At 37.5% G+C, this 18,850-nt stretch overlaps 3 protein-coding genes across 4 annotated transcripts; 1 reads left to right on the top strand and 2 right to left on the bottom strand.

The window, feature by feature from the left end:
• Window positions 1-786: 786 nt before the first annotated feature.
• On the bottom strand, window positions 787-7,118 carry LOC109107943 (cold shock domain-containing protein C2-like). Of its 2 annotated transcripts, XM_042719455.1 has the most exons (4): window positions 6,928-7,118; window positions 4,886-5,133; window positions 2,920-3,042; window positions 787-1,730 (listed from the first exon to the last, which is right to left on the bottom strand). In XM_042719455.1, the coding sequence occupies exons 2-4, from the start codon at window positions 5,062-5,064 to the stop codon at window positions 1,568-1,570; spliced, it is 465 nt and encodes a 154-aa protein (XP_042575389.1). In that variant the 5' UTR covers window positions 5,065-5,133; window positions 6,928-7,118; the 3' UTR covers window positions 787-1,567. The 2 variants fall into 2 exon arrangements, with proteins under 2 accessions (XP_042575389.1, XP_042575390.1); XM_042719456.1 differs by lacking the exon at window positions 6,928-7,118 and having other exon boundaries at window positions 4,886-5,279.
• Window positions 7,119-7,889: 771 nt separating this feature from the next.
• LOC109107942 (DNA-directed RNA polymerase III subunit RPC8-like) lies at window positions 7,890-11,651 on the bottom strand. The gene is given in 7 exon segments (XM_042719453.1): window positions 7,890-8,270; window positions 8,705-8,936; window positions 9,050-9,113; window positions 10,642-10,728; window positions 10,923-10,989; window positions 10,992-11,021; window positions 11,201-11,651. Coding segments are annotated over 7 exon segments (642 nt in total). The 5' UTR covers window positions 11,312-11,651; the 3' UTR covers window positions 7,890-8,219.
• Window positions 11,652-12,771: 1,120 nt separating this feature from the next.
• Window positions 12,772-18,125, top strand: LOC109068514 (protein Tob2-like). The gene is made up of 2 exons (XM_019085297.2): window positions 12,772-13,008; window positions 14,972-18,125. Exon 2 carries the CDS (start codon window positions 15,229-15,231, stop codon window positions 16,378-16,380), a length of 1,152 nt encoding a protein of 383 aa, XP_018940842.1. The 5' UTR covers window positions 12,772-13,008; window positions 14,972-15,228; the 3' UTR covers window positions 16,381-18,125.
• The last annotated feature ends 725 nt before the right edge of the window (window positions 18,126-18,850 follow it).

Raw genomic sequence — 18,850 nt, forward strand, 5'->3', positions numbered from 1 at the left:
TTATAACGCATGCAGTATTGCCATGCAAACATAAGTCTACTTTTATGATTAATAATGGGTTGTGCAGTAAGATAGCCTACAAACGTGTACATCATGAATTAATTTTATTAGTCCTGTAAAGTTCACATGGTGATGATGTTGACCACAGTGATCTGAGCTCTGAAAAACAAATGACGTTTAAAAACAAACATCAGTTAAAACCCAAATGAGGGTTCAGAAGCACAGAAATCTCTGACGATCGAATCACTAAACAAACTGAAGAACATGCTCACGATCATGTGACCAAACAAACAACGCAACAGTTCTTCACGTGACTGGATCTCTGATCACATAATGAACACCACATACAGTAAAAACAACACAAGATCTTTAAAGTCGCTACTGCTGTTTTAAATGGTTTTGCTAGCTGACTGTTATTGTTCAGCTGACTACAAAATGCTGCTTTTTACCCTGTAAAGCTCCCAAGAAAGAGTTCTGGGAGATGAAGTCAGTTTGGCAGTTTATATTTGGGGTTTCAAGTTTCAAGTGCAATATTAGTCCATGATGCTTCAGTTCCAGCATATATAACAGAGCTTAATGGATGAATCCCTACAAACCTGCCAAGATCATGATTCATACTTCACCCTGAAATCTAATGAAAAATATTTTGCGTAATGAAAATTAAGGTTAACTTTAGGACCGTTATGATTTTTTTTTTTTTTTTTTTTTTTTTTGCATTGTGACTTTTTTTTTTTTTTTTTTTTTAATTGTTAATTTTGTGATTGATTTTTATAAAACATTGTTTATTTTTTTATTGTTTTTATCAACATTTTTAGACATTATTTTTATTCCCTGTAATGCTTCTCATAATTTTTTAATTAAAATCTGTAAAATGCATGGATAAAATACCTCTAACTGCATAAAGTCAGTACAACTAATACAATTATGATATTTAAATGTTTTACAATTGAAATAAGATATTTTTCTGCAGTGTTATGGATTTGGGGGTAAATGTTTAATTGTCCTGAAAATCTTTATGCAGGACATAATTGCATAATTTTTCCATTTTGATTTTGGGGTGAATATAACTGTGAATATGATATGTCCTGGACAGGTTTTTGTGAGATCCATCCTATTACCTATTTCCCTATTACCATCAATTTAACATTAAAAATTAATGCATAAATAAAGAAAAATAAGAGCCAAAAACAGCCACAAGTGTAGCGTGTGCCTCCGAATCTATGCGTTTGATTCTTTCACAGTCCAGTTTGAGGATGTTCAACCATGATTTCACAGTTTCTCACACCTACAGATGATTCATTTAACCAGAAACAAGCTCTACGCAAACTTCTGTAATGCTGTTGCGAATGCGACGTATATTCTGAGACTTCTCAAACCGCATGGACATGTGAAATAAATACTTGCGTAGAGTCTGTTTCAGGTCTAATGTTCCCGTAACCTTTCTCGTTCTGCAGAACTCAACATTCTCTGCTCCCTTCTACTTTCAAAAGCCTTCCCATGATGCTTTGCTCTCTCTTTCGGGAAAAGCCACCCTCCTTCCTCCCTGCAGTCCTGCTCCGACTGGATCCTAGGAGCTGATGATCTGGCCTGACCAGGTCTCGTGTTTGCTTCCTGGTTTGAGGTGCGTGATGATCACCTCCACGGCCTGGACCTTCACGTTCTTGGGTGGGACCGGACAGACCTTGTATGTGACCTCATCTCCCTCCACAGGAACATACTCTCCTTCAATACTGCCAGAGAGAGAGGGACGAGCGATTAACACACGACAGCAGGAAAACCTCTGAAACACTGTGAGATTAGAGATATGAAGCTGCTGCGTCTGACAACATTTTACCGTGATTCTTCATCAGAAAACAAACATGACATTTTCTTCCACAGTAAACAGCACAGCTATTTCAAATAAATATCAGCTTGTATGTAGAAACTTTTTTTTCTTGATTAAATGTTTGATTTGTATAAAAAAATCAGACATAAGCAGACATAAATGTGCCATACAACGTTTTATTTTTTTTATTTCAACAGATTTAACAAAAACAAAACCAGTAATTTATTATTATTATTATTATTATTATTATTATTATTATTATTATTATATTGTTATTTTTTGTAGTTGTCTCTTAAAATATTCTTCTTTTATTTTAAAAATTTGTTTTCTTAAACCACAGAATTTAATTATTAAAATTTATTAAAATTTTTAAATATTATTAAATAATTAAATTTTTTTACTAATTTTTATTTTTTTTTTTATTTTTTTATTATTATTATTATTGTTATGTTATACTTTATACAATTATTATTTGTTTGTTTGTTTTTTTTTATTTTGGATTTTTTTTTATTTTTTTTTTTTTTTTTTTTTTTTTTTTTTTTATTTTTTTAAATCTGTTGTTTTATTATGGTTTTGTTTTTAAATGATAATTATTTTGTTATATTTTATCAATTATTGTTCTTATTATACTTCATGCTACTACTACTACAACTAATTTAAATGTTTAAATATTATTAAATTGCATTGTTGATTTATCATTTTTTGATTGTTAAATAATACTTTAATATATATATATATATATATATATATATATATATATATATATATATATATATATATATATATTTTATGTTTAATCATTGTTCACACACACACACAAAAGTTTTCAGTCAGAAATTTCCAGTGAATTTAACATATTTCAGTAGTGACACATTGAATTAAATGTGGAATTTAGAAACACTAAAATAGAGTTTTTCTTTATACTCCAATAATGTTTGTTGTACCTACAACTTTGAAAATCATTTTTGTAAGGTTGTTGTTATACTTTATTATTATTTACTCTTGGTTTTGAAGTGTGACGTGAACCTGATTCTGATGACAGTAAAAGCAGAAGATCACAGCATCTGATGGCTTCCGTCTGAACTCTGACTCACTCTGAGATGTGTACGAAGATGTCCTCTCCACCGTGAACTGGTCTGATGTAGCCGTGACCCTTCGACCGCGAGAAGTTTTTACACACGCCCTTAAAGACGGGACCTGCGTTTGCACGAACAGTCCTGCAGACACACAGAGATTGCTCATATGACAGAGTGTGTTGTGTTCAGAATAGCTAGTTCCTGTAAATTCCACTAGCGGGAAACACTCTTAGAACTTTGGCAAGTTTCTCTCATGAACAAACGTATTCCAGTAACATTAATAGAACGTCTGTTCAGAATGATCTGGGCTTTAAAGGGGTCATATGATGTGATTTCAAATGTTCCTTTCTCTTTGGAGTGTTACAAGCTGTTGCTGCATAAAGAAGATCTGTAAAGTTGCAAAGACTAAAGTCTCAAATCCAAAGAGATATTCTTTATCAAAGTTAAGACTCTGCCACACACCCCTAAAACAGCTCGTTCTAACCCGCCCCCACATCTCTACGTCACTATGTGGAAATATTTGCGTAATGCCGCCCAAGTGTTCACACAAAGAAAGAAGGCGTGGTTTCAGTAAGCACAGTTAATGTTGAATGTCAGGGAGATGCTGTGTGTATCTGGGCGAAAGCAAAAACACTTTATTTGGCCTTCCGAAAGTAGATGCATTTAGGAATCTTTAAGATTACTTGCAACGCATTTTATGGAAGACCGTTTTGTGAACCTAGGAGAGGAGGTAATTCTGACTTTGCTACGGGAATCTGGCGCTTCTGTAGTGTATGTTTTTTTTGTTTTTTGTTTTTGTATTTTTTGTTGTTTTCTTATGATGAGTTTTTTTGTTCGTGTTTTTGTGTGCGCGTGCACGTGTGTGTGTGTGTGTGTGCGCATGTGTGTGTGAGACAGAGAGAGAGACAGGGTCACACAGTGGAGTCAGATGTCTTAACCGTCCGTGGCTTGTGTACTGTAAACACATACGAGCTTCTTTACTGTGTCTGTCACGCAACTCTGTTCCTCTTTCAACTTGTACTGATGGTAAAACTAAGGACATTATTAACTGTCTTTATGTTTATTTTGAAAGATGAAGCTCGTGATTATGGAAAGGGGCGTTACATTTCCGACGAGTGCTTGCGGTGCTCGGGCCAATCACAATGCACTGGGTCAGTTGGCCAATCAGAGCAGGCTGCGCTTGTCAGAAGGAGGGACTTTGTAGAAAATTATGCTTTTGAGAGAGGGGGGGCATAGAGGACCTACAATAATGTACAGTATTTGAAAAATAATGTGTTTTTTTTTACATTAAAGCATGTCAACATATTCTGTTACACAAAATAATGATCTTTAAAAAAGCATCATATGACCCCTTTAATAACATTATCAAAACGTTAAACATAATTCATACAATGTTCATCTTACATTTTATTTTAACATTGTAGTGTTTTTTTAATGTTACTTGTTTCAGATGGCTCAGAGAACATTAAAGTTTCACGCCATGTTTGCAAAATGCTAATGTTTAATCTAACATTCACATAATAAGGGGAAAAAACATTGTTTAAACCTTTAAAAACTTGATGTTTTGAATGTTCTGAGAATGTTCATTAACATAATGAGTAAGCAGAAGGTTCTGAAAGCATCAAATGCATGACTGTAACTGTAAATGTGCAGAAACGTTAGCAAAATTTCGTAGAAAAGAAAGAAATCTGTGGTCCATTGTCAATAGTGAACCCATTGTGAAAGGGGAATCTTTCACCCTCACGCGAAGTTCCCTTTCTCCCAGCTAACAATGATTGGTTCGCTGAACGTTCTGGGAACGTTAGTTTTTGGTTCACAGAACGTTCCCTGTTGGTAAGCCAGTTAAGTTTTCTTGACTTGACTAGCCAGTTAAGTTTTCTTGAAAATAGAACGTTCCCTTTAGGTACCGTTAGGGGGAACGTTCCGGAAACCCTTAAGGGAACGTTCTATTTACGTTCCAAAAAGGTTCCCAGAACTTACTTACGCCGAGTACGTGCGCGTGCGTTTGGTGGGCAGAGGACTCGGTAACTCCCCGGGCTGCAGCGCGGCGCGTTCCCAAACGCGGCTGCCTTCTCGCAGGAACGGGAATGACAGGGATAGCGGGGCCGAGCGCGGAGACTGCAGAGACGGGTCCGCCGCGGGCGACAGCTCCGGTTCCGCCATGGTCACGGCGTGCAATGCGGAGATTGCGTCGGTTTGCTCTCTGAACTCCGGGTGCTTGCAGAACACGACCTGTGGAGAAACACTAAACTCACATCACATCCAACGCGTTATTTCTGCCAGCTGCAGCTTTCCCCTCTGACGCACGCACAGAGTGTTTATTGACAAATGCTCCGTGCGCGCACTTTGCTCTGTTTTTTTATTTGCAGTGGCACAGATTGTTCTGTGAGGAGCGACGTGCAGTAAAACAGCTTCTGCACTGACATTTAGTCCGTGCTTCACAAAGCCTCTGTGTAGCTTATGTGTGTGTGTGTGTGTGTGTGTGTGTGTGCGTTAGTTTGTGTGAGTTTACATTCAAGGCGGTTTGCGCCCGGGGCGCGAGTGCTGCGTGCCCGGTTCCTCGCGCACAAAAGCCTGCATTGTCTTCAGAGAGGCCTTAAAGAACACAAGGCGCCGTTCTGCGATCAGACTGAACTGTGCATCTCTTGTAGGCCTGCTGGCCGTCAGATGTATATTTAATTAAAAGGATACTATTTGTACTATTATGTGCAGTTTATATGTATTGTGTGCAGTAATCTGCTGGAAAAAACAACAACAACAGAAACCATCACAATTTGTACCGCTTATAATGGGACCTGTATTGGTTTTAATGGAAAGTGTAATAGACTCTCTGGGTTTCTACTGTCGCCTTCTATTGGTGGCTTGTTGAAACCACTAAATCCTAATGGAATATGGCCAAAAACACACTACATAAAACAATTTTTAAATGGTTTTACTGACGAAAAGTTGATGGTTATGGTATTGTAAAATCCAATTAGTTTCTATTTTTATTTTTTTATTACTTGTTATTATTGTTATTTTTTTTTTTTTTTTTTTGCAGCTGTGCCTAATAATGTATCCCACAATGCAATGCTTACATTTCCATATAGTTGACCTTATATTGCATGCTATAAACAAACCGAAATTAAATATCAGTTGTTTTTGTTTTAATCATCTCTATTTTGATTTGATAAAGGGATTGGATTTTAGTTGCAAAGAAAATAGTGTTCATTCTGAACAAGATCAGACCTAACAGTATGCTACATCAGGTGTCAGGTGTATATTTATGTACAGGGCTCGCGCGCAAGTGAATGTGTGACGCGAAATCTGGCCTCGGGACGTCAGAGCTGCTGCTGGTTCTGCCATTATGCAATAACTTTAGCATCACCGCTAATGGAATTAAATTCCTCATATATTGACAGCACAAGAAATATAGTAGGTCTACGATATGATCTGCATTCAGTGTACTAACCAACTTTTAACTAAAAGCGAACCAAATTCGCAATGACGCAATCACGTACAAGAACGAGACACAAAAAATGTTTACAATTTGACATGATGACCAAAAAAAAAAAAAACCTGCAAAATTAATAGAACTGGTGCCAAACTCGTAAACGTCACGTTTAGGAATGTTGAGGAACGCTTGATGGATTGCAAGATGCGGTTCCTTTCATCTTCGGCTCAGCATCAGCCGCTTCCAGAATGTTCTTGACGGAGGGCAGGGACCGTGCCTCACAATCTCCTCGGCTGACTCACTAGACAGCATTTCTGGCGAGTCATCTACGCGTTTATATGCGCACAATCAATGCTTATAATAACTGCAGTCCAGGAAGGCGCACTAAGTTTTGAAAAACGAGCGGACATCAACAAAAAATGGGCGACGGGATGGATCACGCTTATTAAAAAACAAGCACTAGCCTAACTGTAATAATTTTAATTCGGTTTTTAGATTACATATTCGCTTATTCATAGTACAAACATTACAAGTATAAAAACAGACAAAGGAAAGAAAAACACCCTAAAAATGGATCAAATGCAGAAACTTACAGCCGCTGTCTGGTGCGGACCGATGCTTCCGTCCCGTCCTGTCGACCGCCGTTATGTAAGATGAGGTATAGGCTACGGTGCAGATCCGCAGTGAGGAGCTCGTGTGATGGAGGAGACCCCCGTTAGCACGCTTTTACCGGGAGAACCGATGCGTTTGTGCATGCATCAACGACTCCCGAAGATGACGCACTGAAGCCGTTCAAACGAGTCACTCCCATCACTAGACTGTCTCGTGCCATGTGAGATTATGTAAACAGCAGTCATAAAGATACATAAAGCCTTAGTAACATCATATATATATATATATAGGAGAGAGAGAGAGAGGAGAGAGAGAGAGAGGGGGGGGGGGGGGGGGAGAGAGAGAGAGTAGTCAACATTTGAAGTGGATCAAAAAAAGGTTGTCCTAAAGGACTTTGATGAACTTTTTTTGATCCACTTCAAATGTCGACTACTGTGCATACATATACATTTATGATGATGCAAGTAATACTGTAATTATAAACTTTAAATTATGATGGTTATCATAACAATGTGGGGACAGAAATTCTGTTATAAAACATGACACATATTTACATATCAATACCACATTATTTGAATGTTCAGGTACAAAGCAAGTTTCCTTATTTGTTTACTATATATATATATATATATATATATATATATATATATTTTTTTTTTTTTTTTTTTTTTGATTTATATATATTATGATGGAGGAAAAGTTCAAAAGCCAATAACCTAAAATAGAGACATTCTAAATAATAAATAAAAAAGGTTTAGCAATCTTATATGTATATATACCATTTATAATGTAAATAGAAAAAGAAGAAAAAAAAATTGTTAGGCTGATTGCACTGTAAGTCCCTTTGGATAAAAGCGTCTGCTAAATGCATAAATATAAATATAAGTCGCTTTGGATAAAAGCGTCTGCTAAATGCATAATACAAAATACACAAAAAAAGTAATATTTTTTCATTTCATTTTTAATGTTGTATAAAGCAGGAGAAAACAAATCCGAAAACTATATATACATTATCACATGAAAATATCCCATTCAGTGTCAGAAAAAGACTATTTGCTAAACATTTTTATAGAATTTATTTATAAAGTAAACTCCATAAGACACAGCAATACAACACATTAATCCCATTTAAATGATTATAAATGGCTCTTTTATTAAGCATCTCCTATTGGCCGGCACCAGCTGCTCACTGATTGAGCTTCAGTTCTGTGTGTAGATGAGTCTTATGAGAAGTTTCGGCTGATTTTCATGCTTCACAACACAGATGAGACCGTTAACTGTTCCACCAGGACAGAAGACCCAGACCTGGTTCACTTACAGATCCCTGCAGAAGAAAACAAGAGTGGTATACCTCTGAGCAAATCATCAGTGCATGATATCGCAAAGACAAATGGTGGATGGAGCGGATTATATATTCATTGTAGCTTCATTTAAAGTGCCCCTATTATGCCAGTTTTAAGGTTGCTAATATTGTTTTATGAGTCTCGTAAAACAGGTTTGCATGCATGCAAGCTCAAAAAACACTTAAGTTTTCTCAGAAAATAGATTTAATTTGACCTCATATCTAAATGATTCATAAACGACTCGTGCGAAGCAGTTCAAAGACTGATTTGACTGATAATAACTTTATCTATCGTGCATTGTCGGCGTCACAACTTTGCAGATAGTTTACGTTCACATACAGGTACACGACACACTGCATGAAAGGTAATAGTCGAAAAGGCATAATAGGGGCACTTTATGGTCTAATATTCTCACTATGAGTGTGTACGGAGCCTCTTTCTGCTGCGCGCTGTCCTCCGCTCCTGCAGGTGGCGCTGTGGGGGCTGTGCTCGGCCCTTCCTTCTCTGCGCTGGGACCCGTGGGCGAGGTGTCGATGAAGACCTCGTCCACCACCCGGAAGCGGATCTCCTCGCCCTGGTCCATGTAGAGGTCGTGAGCGCCCTCGTCCGTCTCGTACTCCCACATCCACACCTGCTCCGCCTCATCGCTATGCCAACCGTGAAGGAACAGAGCATGCTGGGTACGTGATGCTACAAGTACACTGGTAGCTAATGAACAGTGTCAGGTTAATGTGTGGGTAGAAGCGATGATTCAGGATACAATTTAGCCGGTTGCTGTAGCGACTCTGGCGGGATTATGATGTCATCGAAGAATCCGAGGCTCACTGTGGAACCGACACGCATGAAGTCATTATTCACCTCATAACAACTTATGACAACATGCAGACTTTTACATTTTCCATTTCCAATGAACTTCAGTGTTCTAATTAAGATCATTCTAAAAACAAAGTTCTAATGCTCTTAAACTACTTGACAATGAATATGAACCCTAATGATCTACAGTACATGTAAATGTGCTCATTGTGTTATTTCAATATCACTCAGATACTATTATAGTTATTAACACTTTGGATTTGGTTTTATTTTAGTATTTTCTGTTTTCATTTTAATTTTAGTTGTTTTTTATAATTCTGTTTTTGCAATTTTTTAGTATTTATTAAAATATTTTTTAAATATATATATATTTATTTTTCATTTCAGTGTTAGTACAAGTTTAAAAAATAGCTAGAATAAAGTTAACTAGCTAGAATAATGTTTTTAATTTTTTTTCAGTTAACATTTATTTCAAGTAACAAATGTTTGTTTGTTTTTTAAGTTTTAGTTTACTTTTTGTTATTTTAGTAGATCAAGCTAAACTAAAATGAGAAATGTTGCCTTGCCAACTAGCTGAAATAAAAATAAGTACACGTTTTATTTCAGTTAATGTTTATTCTAACTTTTTATTGTTTCATTTATGTTTAGTTGTTTTAGTACTTAAACTAAATGTTGTCATTTTATATTTTTATTTTATTTGAATTAACAATTATTTTATTCCAAGTAACAATTTATTTATTTTTGTTAATTTTGAATTATTTTAGTATTTCAACTAAAACTAAATGAAAATAAGGAATGGTGTCTTGGCAAACAACTAAAATAAGATTAAGTGTATAATTATAATTTTAATTTCAGTAACATAATTTGTTCTGGTTTTAATTACATTTTTTCATTTTTAGTTGTTTTACCACTTGAACAAAGGAACTAAACGAAAACGAGAAGTGGTGAAAATGTTGCTAGAATATATTATATATATATATATATTTTAAGTAGGAACTAAACGAAAATATATATATATATATATATATATATATATATATATATATATATATATATATTTCTGCATATACACACACATATATACACACACACACATATATATATATATATATATATATATATATATATATATATATAAATGAACTTTTTCACAATATGCTAATTTTTTGAGAAGGACCGGTTCAGTTATTTCACATTAATGGCAATGAAAAGGGCCTGTTTATTGCCATTAAACTAAAATCACTGAACCTAAACATAGGAGCCTGATAAAAATGAAATGATAATTGAAATAGAAAATTTCAGGCAGCACTTAGAGGCTTTTGCATCTGAAGTCTTCATATATATATATGTGTAACATAGGAGATATATATATATATATTTATATTTGTGTGTGTGTGTGTGTGTGTGTGTGTGTGTGTGTGTGTGTGTGTGTATAATTTCAGTTAACTTTTATTCCAAGTAAAGATTTTTTTTAGTTATAATGATGCCACCAGTGATGAACACTAGAAGAGAAAAGCATATATTTATTTCCTCTCTTACCATGAACACCTTCAGCACTACAGCCTTTAATCTTTCCCACCAGGATCTCATCCAGGAACGGGTGGAAGACCACATATCGAAAGTGAACTGCAGGAGGACAGAGAGAGAGAGAGAGAGAGAGAGAGAGAGAGAGAGTGAGAGAGAGACAGAGAGTGAGAGTGAGAGAGAGAGTGAGAGAGAGACAGAGAGTGAGAGTGAGAGAGAGAGGGAGAGTGAGAGAGAGTGAGGATGTGCTGGACACAGAAGAGAGTCTCGGTGTGAAGGCAGAGAGGAACACTCACCTTTAGTGTGAGACGCTCCGTCTCCGGGAAAGATGTAGGAGTCCTCCAGCTTAGTGACGTCATACAGGCGCACACACACAAGCCCACATTATACACCACCTGCAGACAACACTGTTATAATTAATACCCCACAATATTACTGCTGTTGGTCAAACAAGTGCAGCCCTGGTGAGCAGAAGAACATTTTGAGAATTTCATTCTGGTATTTCTGCATAAATGATTCTTTACTCATGTATTTCATGATTTGTTTCGGTGCATGTCTGAGTTCCTCGGCTCACCTTGTTGGCGAGTTTCTTGTTGAGCTCCTCGGCGATCGCGTCGTTCAGCTGTCGGTGGAAACTCCACGGAGGAATCCGGACCGTGTCCACCATCTCCACCAGCACAAACATCCCCAACCAGATCCGAACCAGAACCAGAACAGAAGCGAGCACCAACTCTAAACCCACGGAAACCGGACTACGAGATCTTACAGAGCTTATATACTGAGTAACGTTACCTGTAACTTCTATTAGTCACTGGTTTATGAATCTGTCACTCTTAAAGATGCTGTTCTGCAGCTTAGTCATATAACCAGCTTCAGCAGCCTGTGTTTCTGTGCAGACAGATGATATCCAGCAGCTCCGGTTTATACATTTACGCTATTAATAACCCGAAATCTCTCATGATTTGAGCTCACAGCATGACAACATGCGCCGATCCACGACAGCGGCTGGCGCTTTACGGCACTGACGTCACGCGACCGCATTCTGCAATAAACAGAAACTTGCAAAATAAAAGCACATCTTCTTTATTTTTATTTTTTTTCAAATATATGTCGATATAGATTTGAGTTCTTTTAAGACTTAAAAACTAAACTGCTCTTAAGACTATTTTATAGTGTAATGTAATACTTGCGATACTTACTAAAAACTAAAATATAATACACTTTAGTTAATTTCAGAATTCATGTATTATTTATGTGACCATTTTATTGTTGGCTTTTGTCTTGCAAAACATCATATAAACTAATATCAACTACTGATAATTCATCAATTATGCATAATTATAATTTTGTTTTGTGTCTATCATAATGTGAGAGAATAAGGAATATAACACTTGCAAAATCGTTATATTAATATCTGCATGGCTATAATATTGCTTTTTTACATAGCGCATGTTCAAATTCAATGTTAATATAATAGAGAAGACTAACATATTCTTTTCTTCTAATTCTTATTATTTCCTTCATCATTTTCCTCTGCCCCTAATTATTTGTGTTTGGGGCTTATGTCACTTTCCATTTAATCTGCTTTTCATTTCATCTTTTAACTTAAAACTCATCGCTTCGTTATGTTGTCTAGAAACTTCAATTCCCATCATGCACGTTGTTACGCGCTGAACCTACGTCACCACGCCCCCTGCTGAGTGGACGCTGCGCTCGTCCAATGACCGAGCGCTCCTCGAGTTCCTCAGCCAATGGCTGCATTGTTGCCATGACAGCTTTTATTTTTAGCCTTCCGTCGCACAGCCTCACATTTGGAAACATTATTACGCCAAATCAAATAGAGACGAAGTGAAACAAACACACACCTGCCTCAGTAATACCTCTAAGACCAATAAAAATGTCCAAACAGCATGATTTTTAACATATGGATTATAAATTAGTCAAAACATACTATAGTATTAAAGGTAAACGCTGCTTAAAATTGAGCATTGTATCATTTTTATAAAGTTTAAAGGCGTTCAGAGCGTTTTAAACTTTTTACCGCTTAGCCATCTGATCTGATCAGTAAGTAGTTCCAGCTGAAAACACGTCATAGCGCAGGGCGGAGCGCGCGCGTGCGCTGCGATATAAATGCGCGAGGTTGTCAAACAGTTAAGTTTCCATGGGCGCGTGCGGGAGCGTGGACACGTCACGCCATGCCATGAATAAAACATACAATTAAATAAAATACAAATATAAGTGCGTTTCAGTCAAACGCAACACTAGAAAGCGGTTCTCTGAGAAGGATTTTTTTTTTTCAACGGCACAAACACGAATAATTATTGATATCAGTGTGATTAATGAATATGACAAGCACAGGACAAAAACACGAGCTTTGAATCAGTAAGTACTTGATTTATTTGTTTAAATTACCCACTGCTTTCATCAGAATGACAGCAGGATTTATGACTTGATGTTGAAAGGATAGATTCATAATATTTGTTTTTGTTTTGAATGAGTGAGGAGTTGTCGTCCATTTTCGATTGTCATAAAGTAACAAATTTAAAGATACGATAATAAGGCGCTAAGTGATCATATTTGAGGCACTTGCATCCAACACTATTGAAACCCTGGATGAGTCTGTGTTTGCACAGATGTCCTTGGCTTTAATGGCGTGCTGAGATGACTAAAACAGGCCAAAGGTTTGCAAAAAAAAACACACATTCGCTCTGCTGTCAGTGTGTAACAGAGCTGCTGGACATGTATAAGCTCTTTTCATATCTGAGTGTCAAAAATAACTTTATGGAACATGTTGTTCTAATAGTGTTTTTGTGAATTGTGAACACATTGCAACATGGATTATAATGTTAGGATTTGTGGTTTTTAATGAAACCCTTTAGGATGCTCTTGGAGTTAGATAATTAAGTTTTCTTAAAAGAAATTGTTTTTTTTTTTTTTTTGAGGGGAACCCCCAACACACACACACCCCCACCCAAGCACACACAGCAGCCCAACATGAACAGCAACTTCCAGCATCCCATCTGCTTTAGTTGTTTTTTTTTTTTTTATTATTGTCATGCAACACCATTATCATAATATTTGAATGTGCTGTTTTGGATAATAGTGTTTGGTTCAATTGTTTAATACAAGTTTTGTTTGATTGGTGTTTCATTGAAGCTGATGTGGTTTAGTTTAGGGAGATAATGTGAATCAGCTGGAAGTTTTGTCACAGATGGTGAGCGTAAACAAACAATCAGGTTTGTTGATAATTGTTTAGTAACAGAATAAATAATTTCTATCTGTCGCCTAAATGTTTAAAGTTGTGGCATTTGATCAAACTCTGACATTGAGTGACATTGAATGCATGAATTGACTTTTTAAGATGGGCTACATGACTCGTTTAGTTTTTTTTTTATTTTTTTTTTTTTTTATTAATGACAATTAGCAATATCAACATATTAAATAACGTCATAATCTCGAATAGAGATTCTATTAAACGTTACAACTGTCATTATTCAGGCGTTGTGAATAAGATAACTGCACAAGGAGAAAGTCAGATCACTTAACATCTATGTCCATATATCTAAACCGCGTTTTAAATTTGTAAATTGCTGCATGATGAAATAATTGTTGGTATTAATGATTTATTGGCCCGTCTGTGTATGAACGCGATAGTTAACGCGTCTCTTTTCTGAATAATCATAATCCGTTTCATGAAATTTACCGTCAGGGACTGTCCTCATGTGTGCTGCAACTCATCGCAAATCCGCCTCTATTAGAAATATAACAGGTGGTGCATTTATAAAACGGGTTTTAACGGAGCTTAACAGTGTTTTGGAAATGCGGAGGCGTCACGTCAACATTCACACGCGTGGTGATGACGTCTAAGGCGGCGGTGTGGTGCATGCTGGGAGGTGTAGTTTTTAACCCCTGCCTTCATCAGCGCCATTTTATCAACAGTTTATAGGGTTTCCCCTCAGATGGTTTTAACGGAATTGCACAAATAAGATCTTTAGGCAATTTATGTAGAATATATTACAGTAAGTGTACGTGATGCCGTTACATGAGTGACTTAATGATGTTATTCACTGGGTTTAAAGTATAAATATATCCTTGTAGAGCATTCCCTTTTAGCGTTTTGAGCTAGTGTGAGTGGACCGAGTGCATTTGGTGGTAAATTTCCCTCTCTTAGCACGTGTAATCCTAAGTGCCTTAGCCAGAGGGACGGAAGAGGGATTATATGAAGATAATCATGGATTGCCACCTTGGCCTCAGCATCTGCTGAAACAAACAAACATGCACACTGACAGTCAATGAATTGAGTGTTAATATTCTGTTTAACTGGTCTGTCTTTGTCTTTCTAGAGGCTTTGAAGAAACTGGATCTTGGGAGAGCTGCTGTCTTCATACGTCAGCGCTTCGGGGTGAAGATTTTTTAAAAATCAGCTGGTCTCTGACAATCACTTTTAAGCAATTTCCAAGCAAAAATCCAAAATCAGAGGCCCTTGCTTTTAAATTGATGCTTAAGGCTAAGACTAAAGACTTTCACCTTGATGTTCGCAAGAGATGTTAGGGCTGTTGCAAGTTTAACCAAAGGAACTTTCAATACATAATCAAATTCATCATGCATCTAGAGGTGAAGGTTGCGTTGAACTTTATCGTGTCCTACTTGTACAACAAGCTCCCTCGCCGTAGGGCAGATCTGTTTGGCGAGGAGTTGGAGCGTATCCTGGTGTCCCGCTTCGAAGGGCACTGGTACCCTGAGGCTCCTTTACGTGGTTCTGCCTTCCGCTGCCTCCACCTGGGAGCTCCCAGGGACCCTGTGGTGGAGCTGGCAGCCAGGAGGAGCGGTCTGGACACTGAAGAGGTCCGGGCCAACGTTCCCCCTGAGCTCAGCATTTGGATCGACCCTTACGAAGTGTCCTACCAGATTGGGGAGAAGGGTTTCGTGAAAGTCCTCTACACGGAGGATCCGCCAGGTTTAGGGGGCAACGCCGAAAGTTCAGACATTGCTCTCAAAGCAGACGTGGAGTTTGAGGATATCAAAAGTCTGGGCTTTAACCCAGAGGCTCAGGTGTTCATACCCATCTGTGGCCAGGTGTCGCCGGTCATGCTACCCTCACTCTCCAGTTCGCCAACTCCTCTTTCTACCTCATCTTGCCCGGGACTCTTTGGTTACGCCACTCCCACCAATCCCAGTGCTCACTCCTCCAATACATCCACCCCGTCGCCACCAAGCGCAGGTCTTTTGTACTCTGCTCCCAACCCCCGGCCCACACCTCAGCCGATCACCTTCACCACAGCCAGCTTTGCCGCCACCAAATTTGGCTCCACCAAGATAAAGAAGTACGGGAACCCTGGAGTTGCTTCCGGTTCTGGTGTCGCCACGACCACACAACAGAGGATGATCACGCGCTCCCCCAGCACCATCTCCCCACCAGGGCTGGTCAAGCACAAACCCCTTTCCCTCTCCATGCACTCTCTAGCTGGACCCATCCCAAGCCAGTTGTCTCCTAATGCCAAAGAGTTTGTGTTTCCCGCTTCCCAGAGGCCTGTCTACTTTGAAGCCGAAGTTCCGCCAATGACGCCGTTCCAGGCTCCACACCCACATGCCTCCTTCGATCCATTCTCTAGTCCACAACCAGGTCAGGCTGTGGGAATCATTGGAGGCAACAACGGAATTTCCTTCATGGATAAACCTCCATTCGTGGAAGGACTCGGATACAACCTGCAGTATTCCGGCCAGGCCTTCCAACCTGTGGTGTTGGCCAACTAAAGTCTCAGAGTCGAAGAGATCCCAATGCTGAAACACTTTCCTTGAGGACATTTTTTTCCCCTCAAGTGAATCACTGTTACTACCACCATGATAAATCAAGAGTATTATGACTACTAATTGAGTATTACTTGTGATTGTTATTTTTCCGTTCATTTGTTTCTCATTTCATGATGTTGTTTATTTTTTATGAATTGACTATCTCTTGGAGTAACCAGCCTCCTGTTGCACAGGTGTTTTTGTGTTTGTTGTTTTCAGTAATGGGTCACTTTATCGCCCAAATGTTTCTCTCTATAATCTTTGGTTAATGCTACTTTTTAAAATTGATTCTGGGAAAAAAAGCTAATATTCTTAGAGAAGATTCTAGATGCCTAAAAGGGATTTTTGGGATGGTGTTTATGTTCAGAAACGTGACGCACTGGAGATTACAGCCATATTAACAGTTCGGTCACACCTCGGTTGTCATAATTGAGGATTAATGGTAATTTTATGACATGCTCTCTGCACCGACATGGGTCTGGTGTTCTTGAGCTGATGATTAAGAGGTAGCTCATATCTGGTATGTTGGATTAGTTTTAGAATTCTCCTTTTCATTTTGAACACATCGAGCCAAATCCTGATGAAACCAGCCAGAATTTATACCGGTTTCTAGTGAGTCAGATTGGGAATTGATGTATATTTTTATTCTGGCAGATCTGGTAAGTTCAGACACCGTAGACGAACAGACTGAATGATTGATTGCTGGATTGTTGTGAGTCTGATTGGTTTCGCTCTTGGGTTCCTGGTCAGAAGTGCGTGAAGGTACTGGTTGGCGGTTTTGATAAACTGCTGAGTGTCATTGAAGGGATGGGACATGAGATTAAAGGTCATTGGTGCGGAGATGCACAGATTAGCTTTCCGTCACAGATGTGTGTTGAATTTAATGCTTTATTTTTACATTCCAGAGGTTGAAAATGGTGGTTTGCAAGAGATGCTACAGTGAAAATTGCACTTTGTTTTCTCTGATCTAGGACTCTGAATGTTACCTCATATATTCTGACTACAGTGGCTGTGTTTTGTGTAGCGTTTTATTGTGCTAGGATGGAGGCTGGCGTTCTAGAATCTTCTTGAAGGTAGGAGCCCATGCTGGCTTCCTTTATGACATCACTTCCCCCTCAGCATACCGCCCCATCCAGCTGTGCTGCACTTTATGCACGGGGCCTATGGAAACTCCCGCAATGCCTCACAATAAACACTATATGCTAGATGCTAAAGGTCCGTTACTCACCCTTTAATGGCCAATTATGACTGAACTATAGCTTGGTAATGTAGTTTAAAGATTGTATTAAAAAATGAAGAACTTTCTTAGTTGTTTGGGTGAGACTGTACTTCTTGTGATGTCCTTCCTCGTCATTTAAAATGTGAACATCAGCTTCTTGAATATTCATTTGTTTCCATTGGTTTCACTTGGGGTGGGCGGGGTTTAGATTTCTCTATAAATGCTACGACTGGGTGTATTTTTACATTTGTTTGTAATTTTATTTACAATTTTTCTATTATTTTTGTGTGTTTTTTCAAAAGAGTTCTCTACGGCATTTATAAAGCAAATTAAGAGATATATATACGAAAATGACACGAATATGTATATATTTCTTAGGTTCCAGATCTTTTGTTTAGTTTCTTACGTGCTGAAGTTATTTTTTCAGAAATAACTATATGAATATAAATATATATGCAAGATGAAATGACTAATAAAGTGTTTAACAAAATGCTGAATGTGTATTGTACCTTCTACTGGAGTCATTTCAATTTAACATTAGTAGTTTTTGGTTTGATGCTTTTGAGAATCAGAACACAGAACAGTCTTTATGGGCCATTTAGTTTTCCAGTCATGTAATGTATATTGATTCTGTTCATTATATTTCTATTGGAAACAAAGCAAGTTTAAATAGTACATAAGCCCCTATTATATGATCTTATTTGCACATTTTTTTTTTTTTTTATTGATGTTCAAAACGTCTAAATTGGCTTTGATCGTCAGAATGCAGTAATTATGTCTACATGAGGTTTATGTGGATAGGATCAAATTTCTTTCCCTTTAAATCTATATATGATGTCAAACACAGTGAAGGTAATAACACTACTACTAGCACTAATGAAAAAGTTAAATCACACTTGTCTCAATGAAACGATACCAGAAAAAATGGCAACACTTAAGACGTTTATCTGTGTGAATGAAACAAATAATTAAGACAGAACCTTATCTCATTCATCAGATTGTCTGGGCATCACAGTCTGAGTGATCAGTGTAGTATTTGGCGCCACATGAACTACACCTGTTTTCCAGCATGATTTGAGATTTGAAGCAGGGTTATGATTGTTAACTACAATTAAATTAAAATATACAAAACCCTGATTTTATTTTAGTTGTTGCCAATATTTCTAATTTTAAACTAACCCACAAAAATGTATATAACAATTAATAAATGGACAT

Source organism: Cyprinus carpio, chromosome B3 (genome assembly GCF_018340385.1).
Source record: "Cyprinus carpio isolate SPL01 chromosome B3, ASM1834038v1, whole genome shotgun sequence".
NCBI lineage: Eukaryota > Metazoa > Chordata > Actinopteri > Cypriniformes > Cyprinidae > Cyprinus > Cyprinus carpio.

What these genes read in the sequence shown, in the direction of transcription:
- LOC109107943 (XM_042719455.1), bottom strand. Translation starts at nt 5,064, where the DNA reads ATGGCGGAACCGGAGCTGTCGCCCGCGGCGGACCCGTCTCTGCAGTCT. An exon ending in CGCACGCGCACGTACTCGGC is followed by an intron (nt 3,043 to 4,885) that starts GTAAGTAAGTTC and finishes GTGTGTCTGCAG; the next exon opens with GACTGTTCGTGCAAACGCAG. An exon ending in ATCTTCGTACACATCTCAGA is followed by an intron (nt 1,731 to 2,919) that starts GTGAGTCAGAGT and finishes TCTCTCTGGCAG; the next exon opens with TATTGAAGGAGAGTATGTTC.
- LOC109068514 (XM_019085297.2), top strand. Translation starts at nt 15,229, where the DNA reads ATGCATCTAGAGGTGAAGGTTGCGTTGAACTTTATCGTGTCCTACTTG.